This window comes from Medicago sativa, chromosome 5 (genome assembly GCF_051527215.1).
Source record: "Medicago sativa cultivar Bolivia chromosome 5, Bolivia_mono, whole genome shotgun sequence".
NCBI classification, from domain to species: Eukaryota; Viridiplantae; Streptophyta; class Magnoliopsida; order Fabales; family Fabaceae; genus Medicago; species Medicago sativa.
In genome coordinates, this window is record NC_140753.1 from 59,649 (window position 1) to 77,905 (window position 18,257).

The following is an 18,257-nucleotide window of genomic DNA, read 5'->3' on the forward strand; positions in this document are numbered from 1 at the left end:
AGAATTATCCCAAAGTTGTAGATATCATTTTTTTATTTGTGTTTCTCGTTCGCTGATAACTATTAAGAAAACAAACAAATATACTGCATATGTACTCCTTAAGCTTATTATGTTTTGCTTCTTTTCAATTTATTCTTGGATTACACAAATGATTGACCAAGAACAACAAGAAGCACATTGGTAAATTTATTTCAGCTATTTAGCATCAATATTTTGCATCCAAATTCAATCACTAATAAATGTTTTAGCAAAAGAACTTTCTGCACACTATCTGTTACATAATTCTGGCCAATGAAATCTTTGTATAATCATCTTTTCACAACTCCAGGCACATAATTATGAGTATGGTTATTTTACATGACACAGAAGAGTTTAAAAGAGTTCAGAAATTTTTTACACTAACATGTAAAAACCTCAACATGTCTTAGATAAAATGAAAACATGTAATAAAAAATGAAAACCTGAAATTATGACAAAACCATTTTGTTGTGGAAATGGTTTCTGTGAATTGTTGTAACACCCCGTTGTCCCAACGTATAAATTTCTTAAATAAAAATCAGAGTTCAACAACTTAAACGGAATGCTACACTTCTTAAAAATTCATAAACTGAATAAATAACAATTTATTCTTCAAAGTCATTCAACATAAGTATTTCTAAACTTTGCAGCGGAATTAGTTCAACATCATAAAAATAGTCTTTGGCACGCAGGCCTCAACATAAAAATCTCATAAGTCTTGTTCAACATTTATTCATAAAAATCCATAAGTAATACGTAAGGAATAGAAATAGAAGACATAATCACATCCCGTTACGTATCAGAGCACCTAAGACACACTTGTGAGGAGTCCACTCACGACCGCAACTAATCCTGATTACCTGCAAGTTACACATACGAAGAGCAACATTTCCAAGCAGAGGGGTGAGATTTCTCAAACAATAATATTAAGCATATAAATCATATAAAGTACATTCAACAACTTAAACATCCTATAATTCATTAATCATATCTAGCAACTTAAACTTCCTTAACTAGTATCATTAATCTTCCTATATTAGTCATATACTTCCTATCATATCATCATATAAATATCATCACATATCTACAAATATTGGTCATAAGCATTATCATATAATCTTTTAATTATACTGTCATACATCATCTTAATCATAGACATAAACATCATCATATAACATCAAGTACTAATCATAACCATAATCATCAAATCATAATCATCAACTCATAAACAAACATCATCATCAAAACAATCATGAACATCAACAACAATAATCATGTAGCATCTTATAATCGTCATAACAGCTTCTTAATCAAACTCATAATCGACTTCATAATCATAGTCATAAACAACTTCATGATCGACTCGACTCTTGACTTGACAATGCGACTCAACTCGACCATGCAACTCTTATCAACTTAAATCATCTTGAATCATCATGAAAATGCAAATGCATGTGGTACCAATCTAGGGCATAAGCCCTCGTCGCTATTGAGCAAAAGCTCCTAGGGCATGAGCCCTCGTCTCTGGTTGAGCAAAAGCTCCATCGTCGTGGTTGAGCAAAAGCTCCAGGGCATGAGCCCTCATATTTAAATGAGTATGCATGGACTCAACATCTTACGTCTTAGAAACTTCATGAACATCTATGACATCTTAACAACTTGACGACTTCATAACGACTTGACGACTTAACAACTTCATATCATCTTAACGTCTTAACATCTTAACATCTCAGCATCATGACAACATATGGATCACATAAATAATTCATGTCATATCATAATATAATAATATCAAATAATTATAAACAACATCTTAAAACATCATATTCATCAATCATAAACAACATCATATAACATCATATTTAAACATCATCAATAATTCACTATGTATCTTTGTAAAAACATAATAAATTATCCACAACATATTTTCATGTCAAACCAAAGCTACTGGAAAGGTATCACAAATATCAACAGCTTTCATGTTTACAACAAAGATCAATTCAAAACAGAAACATATGAACAAAACGCAAAAACATGAAACAGAGAATGCTGTCACCGTACAATTTTGCTAAGACCTCCCTGTAGTATTTTCATCATAACACAAAGACCAAACATCATTTTCACGTCAAACCAAAGCCACTAGAAAGCTAACAAAATTATCTAAAACTTTCATGTTTACGCCTAAGACCAATTCTGTACCGATCAGTACCACTTTTTATTTTAAATTCGGAAAAGTTGTGCTGAAAGTCCATAAAAATTCACTATGACCTACGTGCAGTAATTTGACCATAACTCAAGTTCTATAAATCCTATTGACGTGAGACCAACGGCATTAGAAAGCTAACATCCATACCTACAACTTTCGTGTTTACACCTAAACTCAGTTCGGAACTTAAACTTGTCAAACTGAGACAATAAAAACACGTTTTGCACATTGACAGCAAAATCGCAGTTCAGCTGCGATTTCGCTTTGGGGAAATCTTTTCCACTTCGTATTCGATCCAATACTCTCCAAACTTGACCCTAATCATTACCCTATGATTACCCTATCATTAGAACACTAATTATTCATCAACTTACTGTATGCAAATTCAAAGGGTTCTCAAATCTATTAACAACCTATTACAATTATTAAACCCTAATTCTTAAACTCACCAACATCTCATCCAATTCCATGGTTCTAACCTCAAAACTACATCCAACGATCATCATATGGGTTATCTAAGGACTGTATACAATTTCTACATCAATTCAACAAGTTTTCATCATCTAATCATCAAATCTCTCTCAAAACCCTAATTCTCAAATTCTTTCAAACTTTCCCCAACTTGTTAGATGCAATCTAATGATTTAACAACTTAATATTAATGCAAGATAGTCTCACCCTCACCTTAGATTAATTCCTGAATCAGCAACAGCGTTCTTCTTTCCTAAGGTATTCTCCTCTTCTCTTGACTTTTCTCTTCTCTTCTCTTCTTGTTCTCCTCTTTTCCAAAAAGCGGTTTCAGGTAAACTCTTTCTAACCTAAGCTTCTCTATTTATAATACTAAAATATTCTTCCCAAATCTATTTAGGCCCAACAACTTATTCTTCTTTCTATTCTAACCCCCAAATCCACTCACACTAATAATCCTCATATTCTAATAAATAATATTTCTCTACTAAATATATAATAATACACCAAATAACAAATATATATTTATAACAAATTAACAAATATATTTCTGCACCAAATAACATATATATTTCCACACAAAATAACAAATATATTTCTACACTAAATAACATATATATCTCTTCATCAATTAACAAATATATTTCTACACAAAATAACCCCACAACTTAATTTTTATTTTATTTTCGAATCTTATTTTATTAAACAATAAAATAAGTCACAACGTCTCATAAATTTCTCTAAAATCATATAAATCACATAAATCTTATAAATCACACTAATCATATAAATATATAAATATATTCTAAAACTAATTAAAATAATTAAATAAAAAGGAGGGCGTTACAATTGTACTCCAAAATCATTGGATGTAATTAATGGTTTCCAGCAGGTGAAAAAAACTAAGGACCTAGAGTCATTGCCATCATTCAGTTTTGGACTGACACAATTGGAGGAGGGGGAAAGAAATTGTTTCTGTGAGTTGTACTTCAAAACCATTTTGATGTTTTTGTGAGTTGTACGTCAAAACCATTTTGCTGTGGAAATGGTTTCTGTGAGTTGTACTCCAAAACCATTTTGTTGTGGGAATGGTTTCCAGCAAGAACAATATGAACAATATTTTCCAGCAATTCATTTTTTGAGCTTTCACTACAAATCCATCAAACACTTTTCCAGCAAACAATCATCAGATAAAAATTTCCAGCAACAATCTTTTTCTTTTGATTTCAAGAACAACACTTATCTCCATCAATATTTTTTTCTTATCTCACAAATAACAACAACCTTTTCAAATCGTCATCATCTAGAATAACACAACAAATCCGAACTCAAGCAATCACAACACAATCCGAACCGGATCTGTACAAAACAAAGTCGGTTCTAGATCTAGAAGAAGAAGAAGAAGAAGAAGAAAGGAAAGGTAAAACCGTGATCTATTTTTCTAGATCTAGAACAAACCGTTGAGTTTTCGAAAAATCTAAGGTCATATTCATAACCAGCGCGAAAAAGGATGTCGGAAAGTGTCTTCAATTTTTAAAAAAAAAAGGAAGTAGAATTTTCCGGCGCGGTGGCGCCGCCCTGTTGGGCCGGCCACCACCGCGCCGGCGTTTTAATGTTGATCGAAGAAGATAACCTTTGTTGCAGAGCTTCTCTCTCTAAAATAATTTAGAGAGAGAAGCATTTTAACTTATGTTTCACTTTTCCTTGATTTGGTGTAGTTTGAGAGGAGAAGCTTAGGATTATTACACATATACACTAGATCTAATGGTTGTGAATGATTTATGCACGGTGCATATAACTTTTGCCAAAAAATAAATTAGAATAAAGTAAATAAAATAATTTGAATATAGTAAATAAATTTAAAAAAGTGAGTTAAGTCAATCTGCGTGACTTAACTCATGCCACATGACTTAACTTGCGTAAATTTTTACACTTGCGTTAGTTAACTAACGTAAGGGTAGTTTAGGTATTTCAGCAAGCGAAATTCACCGGCAGAATTCCGCTTTTTTAATAAGTGCTCAGGCCTTATAAAGCTTTGCCGCATGACTTATTTCCACCTGAATCTTAAAAAAGAGTTTTTTTTTTTTTTTTTTTTTCTCTTCCTATAATAAAACAAATAATTAATTAGTGAGAGAGAGAGCTAAAAACACTGTATTGATTGAGTTGGAATTGGAATTGGGGGATCGAATCTGAATGAACATGGAAGGTGGCGGAGATATCAGATATGGATTCACTGTTTGAAGGGATGGTTTTGTTCAACCCTGCTGCCCAAATTGAACAACCAGCGGAGGAGGAGAAGAATCAACAACTCAATCAAAGTGATGCTCCTCCTGCAGCAGCTGCATCAGCTTCGTGTACTCAGCCCCTTGACGAGAATATCTTCTCTGACCTCACCCTCGTCGTCGATCCGCTTCAAAACTACCATGATCTTCTTCAATCTCAATCTCAATCGCAATCTTCTTCTTCGCACCAACATCAGAGAAGGAGAAAACGATCTGGCTTGAGGATAGGTTATGGAAGAGATAGAGACACCACCGTTGATGTTGATCTGGATGTGGATCCTTCTCCTTCTCCTTCGCCGGCTCCTCCTCATATTCCCGATTCCCTCGTCGTTAGTACTGTTACCCAACAACCATCTAGTGATAGTACTAGTGAGTCAATCACCACCACCACCACCACCACCTCCATTGATGTTGCTCCTGCTGTTAGTGTTAGCGCTACTGAATTGAAAAATGAAAGCAGAGACGCAGCAAACGATGAAGAAGAAACGTTCCAGAAAATAAGGGAGACGATACATGAGAAGCTTAGCCATGCTCGTCAACTGCTCAACTCTGCATCTTCTGCTCGAAAGGATGCCATCAGGAGTAGAAGAAAGGCCTTTCAGAATTCTAATCTTGCTTCTCTTAAATACATGGAACTTGAGAACCAATTAGAACAAGCTTGTGAAGCTGAAGATTTTGAAACCGCTGAAATGGTTAGCCAACACCTTTCTGCCGCTGAGAAGGACAAACAAATCTGCGCCGAATCATTGAGACAAGCTGATGCCTTTATCGATGCTTTAGATTTGAAATTGCAGCATGCCCTCGACTCTCACATAGCTGCTGAGGAAGAATCTGCAACATTACTCCACCATTATGCAACGGTCAGTATATTCTATTCTTTTGAGACATCTATGTATGTCTACTCTAGCCTTGGGTGTGAGGGTGTCTACTCTAGGTTCATCTCATTCCAATTAGTATATGCCTTTGTCATCCCCGAGTGTCACAGTGCAACACGGTAGGAAAAATTGGTGTATGTTGCAAAATTAAAGATGACCAAGTGTAATTTTAGTTCCTCTAAAAGAATGGAGTGCATTTTACCCAATGATATAAATAAATTCCTTATGCATTTTAGCTTTGCTTCTCATAATGCCATTACTGGAAGACTTGTTGATACAAGTGTGTGCGTAATAGATAATCTTATTTAATTGCTCTATGGGGTTTTGCTCAAATGCTATTAAGTCTCATCCATCCTTTTGTATAATTTTGTATCTGTTTGCTGGCTTATTTCTCTAGGCTCTTTATTTAAGTCATGGTTAGAATTTGTAACATGTTTATATTCCCTTCTCTAGAATGCTGTAAATAATGCAGACTCTGCCATGAAGAAAGCAACATCATTGCATTCAAAAGAAATGGAACAATGGTTTTCATCATCAGAAGCCTTGGAGGTTAAAAAGATGGAGTTGGAGATTGAATCACATTTTATAAGTGAAGCTCATACAGAACTTAATAATAACATTGAGCTTTCAATAGAGGATGACAAAAAAGAAAAAGAGATCCTTTGTAAAAGAAAGAGTGTGCTAATGGATGAATTGGAAAAACTTCTTGCTTTAGTCAAACAGAAAGAAAAAGAGATAGCTGACAATGATTCTGATTTAAAAGCTGTAGAGCATAAGATAAATAATGTCGTCTCTGGATTTAAAGAGATTCAGTCAACCTATGAGGTGAAGTATGGCAAATTGCAATCTGTTCTTGCTCAAGTGAAATTAGAGACCGAAACTCTGTCACTGAAGAAGGACAAAATTGATAACCTTCTCGTTCAGGAAGAAAGAATGGGAGCAAAACTTAGGGAATTTGCTAGGGTTTCTGAGGAGGAAGCTAAAGGATACAGGGATATAATCAAATTAAGAAGAAGTTTGATGTCATCTATACTGAAGTCCGGGGAGGATAAACTGAGACTTACAAACAATGAGGAAAAGCTCTCTGGAGAAGTGAAATTGTTTCAGCAGGAAGTTTCTGCTGCCAGAGCTTCCTTGCAGGTTAATTCTTGTACTTATTTTTATGTGCTTGGTTTTGAATTGTGCAATTAGCTGAAATGTGATGAAACAAAGACTCCCTAGTTCCTACCTTTAATTTGACGTGACATCCAAGCTCAAGCTATGTTAGGTGAATATAGGTTGAGAGAATGCTATAACATATGTTCAAATGCAAGTAGCTTATTTTTGTGTTTTTATCTTAAACAAGCAATGTCTATTGATGTCTTTTTCCTCTGAAAGTAATAGTTTGGTCAATATCTCTAGATATAATGGAATTGTCAAAACTCCCAACACAAGTCAAGGAATGAGACAATTTTTTACCACCCATGGTTGCATTTCTTCTATTCCTATTTTTATTTATTACTATAGATAAAGCATTGTAGTTTATTATATATAAAACAATGACCAAAAAGTGGACACATGTCAAACACTTGTTCATTTCCTCAATGGGTTTTTACATAGGTTTGTGATTTTTTCCAGACCTGTGCTTAAGCACGGGTAAACACAGTTAGTTCTATTGTTAAAAACGTCTTAATGGCAGCTTTGTAGTTTTCATCAAACATTTAGACAATTAAATTGAATTGTTCCTGTTTGTTTTTTTCCATGCAAAAACACAGACTCTAGTTTTTTCACAAATGTCATCACATTGTTTTTAGGAACTATCTTCAAGAAAGTCGAGCATCCAGCAAGACATAGCATCCTTCAAGCAGAGGATTATTTTCATAGATAAGAGAGTTCCAGAACTTGAAGCGGAAAAAAAAGTTGCTACTGCTGCAAGGAATTTCAAGGAGGCTGCCCGAATAGCTAGTGAGGCTAAATCACTGTGTGTTGAGAAAGAGAATATCCAGATGGGAATGGATACAGCCGCTTCGAATCTTGAAAAGCTTGAGGAAGAAATTAAAGGCACCCTTGATAAATTGCAGGAGACTGAGGGAATGATCTTATTGAAGGAGAAAGAGTTAGCAATGGCTAGATATCAAAAGCTACTTTTGACAGCTGCTACTGCTAGAGCTGAAAAAGCAGCTGCCCAAGAAATGGGTGATGTCGAAGAAGCTAATCTCCTGCTTGCAGAAGCTGAGGCTGCAGACTGTGAAGCTGAGAGAATTCGATCAACATACAATTTCAAGGCGGAAGACATTTCAAATTTACGGAAAGATTTGATTTCAATGGACCTTGTATCAATTCTTGATAAAAAGCAATTGGAAAAATTAGTTGTCACTTCATCTATTTAGCTGATTATCCAAACAAAATTTTAGTGGATTTATTGATAATCCAGATGCGTGTGCTCCTAAAAATTACTGAATGCAGCATGAATGTCCAATTTTGTGATACGTGTTATGCATCTCTACATTTTGATATATATTGTGTACGATATTGGTGCAATTTACCACTTTTAATATTTGAGGTGCTCTGCGTAAACCCCCAACTTAAAAATGATATTAGTAACTTTGTTTAACCATGGAGGTATCATTTTGGTATGAAGCTTTTGATTATTTTCAGTGGTAGATTGAATTCTCTAGAAGTTTCCATGCAGTCATATGCTAAAAATATCGTCCTCGTGAGCTTAGCTCAGTTGGTAGGGACAATGCATAATATATGCAAGGTCCAGGGTTCAAACTTCGACCACCACCAAAAAAAAAAAGCTAAAAATATCATGACTTAAATGAATGAAATTTAAGAGAAAGAGGTTCGCTTATGCAATTCGGTAGAGATTTTTAACGATGAGACATATCCAAAAAGTTTTTCCTACACTTGAAAAGGATGCGTGAAACGACATACCTACTATTTGACAGTCGGAAAATTTTAAAGTTTTTCCTCTATGCGGAAATGATGTCATATCTACTTTTTAATGATGGGAAAAATTTAAAGAGTTTTTCATCCTTTCAAAAAGGATGACCGAGTTGTGCTGTCTATTATTTTAACTATGAAATTCAAGGTTTTTATTAGAAAAATTATGTTGATAGGCGTAGGTTGATAAAAGAAATTCAAACTACACAAAGCAGCATTCATACGTAAAAGATGTTTTGTGATACAAACACAAATTAGAAAATTTGTTTCTACTTGCAAAAGAAACAAAATATGTTAAATTCCATCATCACTATCTATCGATACTAAGGTTGACAAATCATTATTTCCTTCATCAATATGTTGCGACACTTTGTCTATTATGTTTTTCACAATTTTCTCGTTTGTTTGTTTTCCACGTAATTATTTTTAGGCTTAAATATGATATTGGTCCCTGCAAAATAGGCCAGTTTTGGTTTTAGTCCCTGCAAAAAAATTTTATAGGTTTTGATCCCTGCAAAAATAGGTCAGTTTTGGTTTTAGTCCCTGCAAAATATTTTTATAGTTTTTGGTCCCTGCAAAACAGGTCAATTTTGGTTTTAGTCCCTGCAAAATTTTTTTTTATAGTTTTGGTCCCTGCAAAAATTCTGGAAAAATAAAAAAATTAATACAAAAATATTAAAAAAATTTGGAAAAATAAAAATTGATAAAAACTATTAAAAAATTCGGGAAAAATGAAAAATTAATAAAAAAATTGAAAAAAAAATTTAAAAATTCTGGAAAATTGAAAAATTAATAAAAAAATTAAAAAATTCTGGAAAAATGAAAAATTGATAAAAAAATTAAAAAATTCTGGAAAAATGAAAAATTAATAAAAAAATTGAAAAAAATATTAAAAAATTCTGGAAAAATAAAAAATTCAAAAAAAATATTAAAAAATTCTGGAAAATTAAAAAATTAATAAAAATGAAAATAAAATTTTCGAAATTTTAACAAAAATTCTAAATAAAATTTTAATGAAAAATAAAAATTCTGGAAAATATCTAAAAAATTTTGAAATTTTCGAAAAAAATTAAAAAGATTAATCATTTTTAAAAAAATGAAATTTTTTAAATTTTCATTAGTATTTTTTGAAATTTTGATTAGTATATATTCGAAATTTCCCTTATTCTCGATTTATAAATACACAAAAGTTCCCGGTTTATAAATACACAAAAATTCCCTTATTTTCATTTTTATTAATTTTTCAATTTTCCAGAATTTTTTAATATTTTTTTTCAATTTTTTATTAATTTTTCATTTTTCCGGAATTTTTTAATATTTTTTTTAATTTTTCAATTTTTCAGAATTTTTTAATATTTTTTTCAATTTTTTTTAATTTTTCATTTTTCCAGAATTTCTTATTTTTTTTTATTAATTTTTCAATTTTCTAGAATTTTTTAATATTTTTTTCGATTTTTTTATTAATTTTTCATTTTTCCAGAATTTTTTAATATTTTTTTCAATTTTTTATTAGTTTTTAATTTTTCCAGAATTTTTTAATATTTTTTTAAATTTTTTTATTACATAATTGGGGTCAGGGACTATTTCCAAAAACAAAATATTTTGCAGGGACTAAAACCAAAACTGACCTATTTTTGCAGGGATCAAAACCTATAAAAAAATTTTGCAGGGACTAAAACCAAAACTGGCCTATTTTGCAGGGACCAATATCATATTTAAGCCTTATTTTTAAATGAGATTATCTTCATCTTTTCATATTCATCTTGTGTTTTCCAAAAAAGAATTATGAACTTTACCAGTCTCATCTTCCCTCTTTAAATTCATCTTCAAAATACTTTTTTATAACAAACTCGAATAATTTAATTATATATTGCCTACCTTAATATAATAACCACCATGGGGCGACCCGTGCAGATGCAAAGCTATTTTACAAATTTCAAACAAAAAGAAAACATAATTAGTAGCAAATAGAGTGGGTGCTAATAGTTGCACTCAATAATAACAAAGAACGCTGTTGTTTCATCGTTTTCACGAGAAACTCAAGATGGCTGATCACACCTTCATCCCAAAGATCCAACAAAGAGCTACTCAATTTTACAAGATAATTTAATAAAGTCTTGCAGCAAAACCATACCTAAAAAAAACGGAAGAACGCTAAGCACCGCCATTAGTTGTAATCCGGCTTAATATTACAGTTGGAATGACATCAAAAGCTAAAGCAAGTTTGCCCTATATCCCTTCATTTTCCAGATGAAGCAAAATTTTGAAACACGGTAAACATCAATGAATGACAGACAGCTGTAAGAGGAAACTATAATTTACAGGTCGACAGACACTAGTTGTCTAGGTGGGGGCTTGACCCGTGGATATTACGGCTTCATCTTGACTTGTGATCGTCGATTAAGCTCTCCTGCTCTTCTTTGATGAATGGTCCATCCACAGCCATTGAATCCACCCCGGACCCTGTCACCTGAAGACATGCAATTTTAACACCACTAGACTAGACAGGTCTTATAAAAAGACTAATTTTAGTTTAGTTTTTTTTTTTTTTTGTCAGGTAGCCTAGTGGCTAGAATTCACCTTTTTCAAGGTGAATAAGTGGGGTGTCCGGGGTTCGAACCCCGGCCCCTGCATATCACAATGCATGTCCCTGCCAAATTATAGTTTATTAACGGACAAAACATTACCTTGGAGCATGCAATCTCCTTGAAAGGTGTAGCAATATCTCTTCTACTCTCTAGATGATTACGATAGCTTTCCTGAAAATCAAAACAAGTTTCAACTTTGTCAGCCAAAAGGGATCAATTCTTCCCAACATTGTGCAACTATACAAACCATTGTGCCATCATTTAGTAAAATACAGATAAGGAGACAAGAAACAGAACTTGCGTCCGGTCCCAAAATAAATAAACCAAATAATGCCATTTATTTATCTTGATTAAGTTGGGGATTTTATACAACAGTAAGAACCAGTTCTGTTTTCCACTAGGTAGGGAGAGGCTACTACATTGACGATTTTATAAAATACATATTTGATTTGTTTGAAAAAAATGCATATCTCACTTTGATAGTACATTATAGAAAGTAATCTTTGATTAAGAGTCCAACCGAGGGTGGACTAATCCTTCATGGCTAAAAATTCTAAACTGCAGCAACAAAGCTATCAGGAAAAGTATTAAAATGAAATATCCATCCCACTATATTGTACTCATTACTTATTCTAATGCCTGGGTATTAGACCTGAGGTCATAATGTTGAGATGATTGTTTGGAAAGAATTTTTGTTGTTGCAAAGCAAAGAAAACAGGTTAGGACATACCATGTCTTTATGCTCAGCTTCAGCATATTCACTTTTCACCCTTCGTGCAAGAGAATTGCTGTAAAAAGAAAACTATTAAGAGCCTTGAAAGACAGACTATCAAGATGGGACTCCAGAAACACGAGAATACCTATCAACATCCATGTCAAAATCACGATCCCATCTTTCATCTCTATCATCTTCTTCGTCTTCATCTCTCTAAACAAGAAAAAATGTCAGAAGTTCTCAATTATTACACAATAGTCCTATTCATTCAGTTCAATAATTGTAAATGAAAAAAACCAAAACTAACTATGAAAATAAAAACAGAGTATGGATCATTTTAATGTTACATATTGATGAACAAGTGTTTTTGCTTTTAGCCATACAGTGTATAATTATCAAGACAGACTTCAGTATTTGCACTCCTCATACATGTTTATGGAATGCCCATGTTTGGTCTGCATGCCATGATTGATTTTTCCCAATAAGCTGTAGCGATTTTAACTATGAAAATATGCAGACTTATCTATGAATTATACCATAGAAACGATCTAAATGTTTCAAATGCAACTTTGACAGTTTGGATATTAAACAAAGTTAAACGTGTTCCATCCACCTGGATTAACAAAACGCAGTAATGGAGTGACTTTATAGTTTGCTCCTATAAGATTTTCATTTTACCATTGAAGAAAAATATATATTCCATGAACAGCAAAGTTTGCACCATAAATGATATTCAATCAATTTTCCATGTAAAAGGATATTCAAACACTATTTCAATGAATGATCACGTGAAGATGATCTACTTTAGCGAGTATAAGGTTGGCTCGGCAGTTGAGGTGGGGGAGTTAGGGATGGATATACGAAGGTCAATACTAACTATACAAACATTTTTCATTCAAAAATAATATATGATCTACTTAAGAGCAATGGAGTATTAAATTAAGTGTAAAAAAAACAATATATATATATATGCAAAAGCAACCTCTTGAAGCTCAGTATTTGGAGGTCTCTCTTGGAATGGAACACTTGGCGCATGTTGAAGCCTAGATAAATTCTCAAGAAGTTTTGCTCTTATATCATCCAATAAAGGGCGAGAGTTCTTGTTTTCCATGTTACTAGGAGCAACGTGAAGAGCATAGTCTGGACCAAAATATTCATAGTACTCATGCTGAGGCATCTTATCATCTAGTTCAATCCCGAGAGCAACACCTGTCTGATCAACATCCAATAGTGTTAATATAGAACGGTTGCCTCCTTAAAAAATAGAATACTGCATTATGCACGCATATTATGTATAAAGCAAATCAACACTCAAATGTGCTGCATATTGATTCCTAATATATTAGATTAATATATTAGATTTTAAAAGGACTGCTAAATGTTTAAAACCACCTGAAGGCATTAGTCCATTTGTAATTTATTGCTATGTTGCTTTGCTGTTTTTTTCACTAAGGAATACTCCAACTATACCACTCCTAATTATTGTTGTGATTTTGCCATTACTACAATTACTATTACTTGGTGAACATATGCTAGGTTGTCCATGACTGTATGTAAATTATAGGAATTCGAATAATTGTATCATTAGTGCCATTACTAGCTGTTGTACTATATATGGATGGAATCCAATCAATGAAAGGGCAATGGAACATAAACTGATGGTTTTCAGTAACTTTTTTTCACAATGCCGTAGAATTTAACATCTCCCGCTAATAGTCAGTTGTGAGAATCATGGCAGATTTTTCTCATGAGCTATTGTGTTATTTTCATCAACATTTCAGAGCCTCTATTGGTTATAAAACCAATGATTTCCAGGCATCAATACTCACTGTTTGGGATGAAGGTGGTCCGTAAATAAACCAGGAAAGTCAAATTTACCAACAATAAACTAGGAAAAGTGCAGAAGAACATAATACCTCATAACACCAACACCGTGCCACATTTCTTATTGTATAGCCACCTCCACCGAGCAACAGAAGAGGAACATTGAAGGATCTCATATATTTGACACACTCTGCATGACCTTTGATCGAAAGATTGAAACAACCTAACCTATCTCCAGATAAAGAGTCAGCACCACATTGCAATACCACAGCACCAGGTCTAAAAACCTCCATCACCTTTCCCATTAATGGCTTAAACAATGAATGGTAGCTCTCATCATCAATTCCATCATCCAAGGGAACATTCAGTGAATAATATTTTCCTTTACCATATCCAATATCACGAACATCTCCTGTTCCAGGAAAGTAATCCCCAAACTTATGAAATGAAACAGTCATGACCCTATCAGTTGTGTAAAAGGCCTCCTCTACACCATCACCATGGTGGATATCGATGTCCACATATAGAACACGCTGCCCAATCACAAAGGTAATGCAAATTTCAATCAAAGGCACTTAAGACAATATTTTAATATAAAACATCGGGTGTTAATAGAATTCTAGAACGCAGTGTCTTTCAGAAGCTGCATCATAAATAAGTTCCAAAGTAACCAGCCACAGTAAAGACTAATCGTCAAAATCTGTCTCATTGAAGAAAGAGCAGAAAATCACAAGTTTCCTTCAAAGATATAAGGGAAACTCTAGTTCAAATGCCATCAGCAACAAGGGAAAAATATTCATGTAAAATGTTGACATAAAAGTAGGACAAGTTCTTTTGGCAGTTGTATAAGAATAGTCAAAAGTTTCTTGAAATGAGCAACATGGAAAAATACCAAATAACTGTGTGATTAGCTTGAAATCATCTAAATATGTTTACGAAGAATCCCACAGAACAAACCCGCAACTCAGATATAAGTTGAAAATAGGTAGCAATTACGCGGCAAAAAATAAACTACTGGCTTGATATCTGATACTTATTAAGCACGATGAAGGAAACAGTTCACAAAAACCTTCATCTATTATGAGAACCCCAAAATTGTTTAAATTTTACGCCTCTTAAAATATGTATTAATTAATTCTTAAGATAAGATGTCAATGCTAAAAACAACATTCTGAATACAAAAATAGTAGCCATTTATGCGAACGACATATCAATACGATTCTCACATGATCGCATCACATATTAATGTGCAAGGGATTATAAAATTCACATTGATATCTAAAGCAAAGAAAATCAGTAAAGGTAAACCTCTAAAAATGGATTACAAATTACTGATGATGAAAAGGAATATCACGTGCAAGCCATAGAAATGTTGGTCAAGAAAAGAATAAAGTAAATCCAAATTAAAATCCTGTAGCACAACCATAAATCAACAAGATAATGCAGGAAAGGAAATTTGTAAAACCTCGTGTATCTTGAGAAGTTCCAAAATAGCCAGCACAATATCATTTACATAGCAAAACCCAGAAGCCTCGCACTTTTTGGCGTGATGTAGTCCACCAGACCAATTTATTGCAATATCACATATTCCATGGTTCAATTTAAGAGCACCGCCAACAGAACCCCCTGCATATGTCTGACAAAAAGAGTAAAGACCATCAAACACGGGACAGTCTTCACCAACATTAAACCTCTTCAACTGTCTAATCTGATCTTGCTGTGTTTCAGGGGTGATGCCCCTCAAAAAAGCCACGTAGTCATCAGCATGGAACTTGCAGAGGTCCCTGTCTTTAGCGGCAGTAGGTTTCACGACCTGCATGTGTTGAAGCAACCCATAGTGGGCTAAAAGAGCGTGTGTCATTCGAATTCTATGTGGTTTCATCGGGTGGCCCTGCCCATAATAATAGTTTCCAACCTCTGGATCGTAGAAATATGAAATCTTTCTCTTCACACCATCTGACCCTGATGGAAGCGAGTTCCCTCCACTAACACTTTCCATCATCCAACCTATAACAACTATATAGAATGTTGATCAAGAAGAAGAATATTATAATAAATAATAATAATAATAAATAATAATAATAATATAAACAAACATTCAGCAATTATTAAGCATAATGTTTGAGTATTTACGAAGAATATAAGACAACGGTGGAATGTAAAGATCCATAATAACTATAGTTGCCGACAAATTATTACCCTGACTGCTTAACACCAGCATAATTGAATACAAAACACCTAGCCTTTTATAATTTACAAATTGAGGATGATTAGCATCACAGTTAGCAGAAATATGAACCCATCATTATTGTTGTATTTGGCTGTCCGTTGAACTACTATAGTCGAATAGAACAATTCAAGCCGAACAACTTCAAAGATGCTTCAGAGCTCGGATATCGAGCATAAGCTACACATCAAAACATGTGTGGGCATGACAAAAGCATACATGCAAAACACGACAAAAGAACGGATGGTTTTTATTTACTATCAAAATAAAGGATGGTTTTGATTTGGTATATTTTCATCCTTTTAGCTATTCAAATTCCGTTGACAAGGATGAGCATATTCATGAAAGAGAAATAATAAATAAAACACCGCACCTGGATGTATATTAAAATATATGTTTTGAAAGAAGAATTAGATCATAAGTTGCTTTATATATGAAATGGTTAAACTAGCAAATCAAAAGGATAAACTAAACTACTTTAGGGTTAAAATATACGTTTTGAAGGAAGAATTCAAAACACACAACACAAGCATACTCAGAACATTTTATTGTTGTTGTCAGGTATCCAAGTGGGTGGACTCACACACCTTAAGTGTGGAGAAATAGGGAATCTATGGCCCTTGCAGTTCTGATTTGAGGGACAAAAATTATACAATCATTTCCTCAACAAATAAGTAAGTAAGTAATGAATGATATAGAGCGGTAATAATGATTTTTGAGAAAGAGTTAAAAGTATACATGAAATGAAAACATAGCAATGAAAAGCTATATCAACAACACAGACAGAACAACGAAAAACAAAACATTTAACATAGAAAATCTCGGTCGGTCGGTCACCTGAAAGGAAAGAGACCTAGATCCTTGCAACTTCTCTCTCTCTCTCTCGGCTGCTGTAAAATGTATGTAAGAGTCTCTCCTTTTTCTATCTCATTCTCACCGATTTCTTTCCACTCTTTTTCTCGAACGAGGGTTTCTTTTTCTTCTCTCAAACAACAATATATATGCAAGTGAAGTTGGGAAAGCTTCAATTTCTTCCTTCACCACGTCACCCTTCCTAAACTCCTCTTCTCTTTTCTCCCCCTTTCATTGGGCTCTTCCATTGGGTTGGGCCCATCAACACAATGTTAACCAAAATTTGAAGGTTACTCTTCACACTTTTAAAATTTCTCATTTCTATTGTTCTCATCTCCAGTGATAGTTAAGTGTTGTTCGGTGGTTTTTAGATAGTCATAGTATACATCACTTTTTAAATCAACTTCGAAAATTCTCTTGAACTTCCGATAAGTGCCACCGGAAGTATTTTGATATTTTCATGGTGGCTTAGAGAAAGAGTAGAAGTGAGAAGAGTAATTTTCCCAAAATTTTGATCAGTTCTTCAAACATAATTAGAAGAATGTTAACAAGACTTTTTTTATCACTTTCGCTAACTCACACTCCTTTATTTGATGAAATCCGTGTGGGTTCCACCATTTAATGTAAGACTCGTGTAAAAGGTGTGAGACTTGCATAGTTTTTACGCAATAAGAATGAGAATGTTAGAGAAATTGTTCCAAAAAAAAAATGTTAGCACTCCTCTTATAATTATTCATAATATTCTCAAATAGCAGCATTCATATGAGTAGTCATTCATGGGAACTAAACAAAAATACAACATTCAATGAGAAGCGTGGAATAAAAAGAAAAAAAATATACCATAATTTAAATGCAATGCATATATTGTGGAGCTTTTGGAAGGGAATGAATTTCCTCTTGTGAGACTCTCGACGGTTTTCTCTAGTGTGAGTATGCATTTATACCATTAAACAATTTATTTCTCCTAATCTCTGCATTTAATTCTCTATGTTTTTATTTTTTTTCAATGACCATGATTTTACTAGATTCTGAGAATCCAATCCCCCTTTGGGAATAATATGAAGGGTTAAGGTATGCAAGAAGGTTGGAATTTCAAGTTGTTTAGGTGGATTCTTTGTTGGTTGCATGTACTCCCAACAATGACAGGGATGGTAGTCTAATGGGAAGAGCCTTGGTTACAAAGATTTGTCTTTTTAGACATATTGGGAGGCGGCGGTGCATTACTCTTATCGGAAAACAATTCAACGTGTGGATGTCATATCTAATCTTGAATATTG

At 33.4% G+C, this 18,257-nt stretch overlaps 2 protein-coding genes across 4 annotated transcripts; one reads left to right on the forward strand and one right to left on the reverse strand.

Moving 5' to 3' along the window:
- Window positions 1–4,845: 4,845 nt before the first annotated feature.
- On the forward strand, window positions 4,846–8,344 carry LOC146918795 (neurofilament light protein). The gene is made up of 3 exons (XM_085712015.1): window positions 4,846–5,834; window positions 6,303–6,989; window positions 7,643–8,344. The coding sequence occupies exons 1-3, from the start codon at window positions 4,917–4,919 to the stop codon at window positions 8,216–8,218; spliced, it is 2,181 nt and encodes a 726-aa protein (XP_085568141.1). The 5' UTR covers window positions 4,846–4,916; the 3' UTR covers window positions 8,219–8,344.
- A 2,387-nt stretch (window positions 8,345–10,731) lies between these two features.
- LOC146918796 (histone deacetylase 19-like) lies at window positions 10,732–17,101 on the reverse strand. Of its 3 annotated transcripts, none has more exons than XM_085712018.1 (8): window positions 16,966–17,101; window positions 15,367–15,908; window positions 13,994–14,434; window positions 13,060–13,290; window positions 12,223–12,290; window positions 12,093–12,150; window positions 11,462–11,533; window positions 10,732–11,244 (listed from the first exon to the last, which is right to left on the reverse strand). In XM_085712018.1, the coding sequence occupies exons 2-8, from the start codon at window positions 15,901–15,903 to the stop codon at window positions 11,152–11,154; spliced, it is 1,500 nt and encodes a 499-aa protein (XP_085568144.1). In that variant the 5' UTR covers window positions 15,904–15,908; window positions 16,966–17,101; the 3' UTR covers window positions 10,732–11,151. The 3 variants fall into 3 exon arrangements, with proteins under 3 accessions (XP_085568144.1, XP_085568143.1, XP_085568142.1); XM_085712017.1 differs by having other exon boundaries at window positions 15,367–15,917; XM_085712016.1 differs by lacking the exon at window positions 16,966–17,101 and adding an exon at window positions 16,101–16,308.
- Between the last annotated feature and the right edge of the window lie 1,156 nt (window positions 17,102–18,257).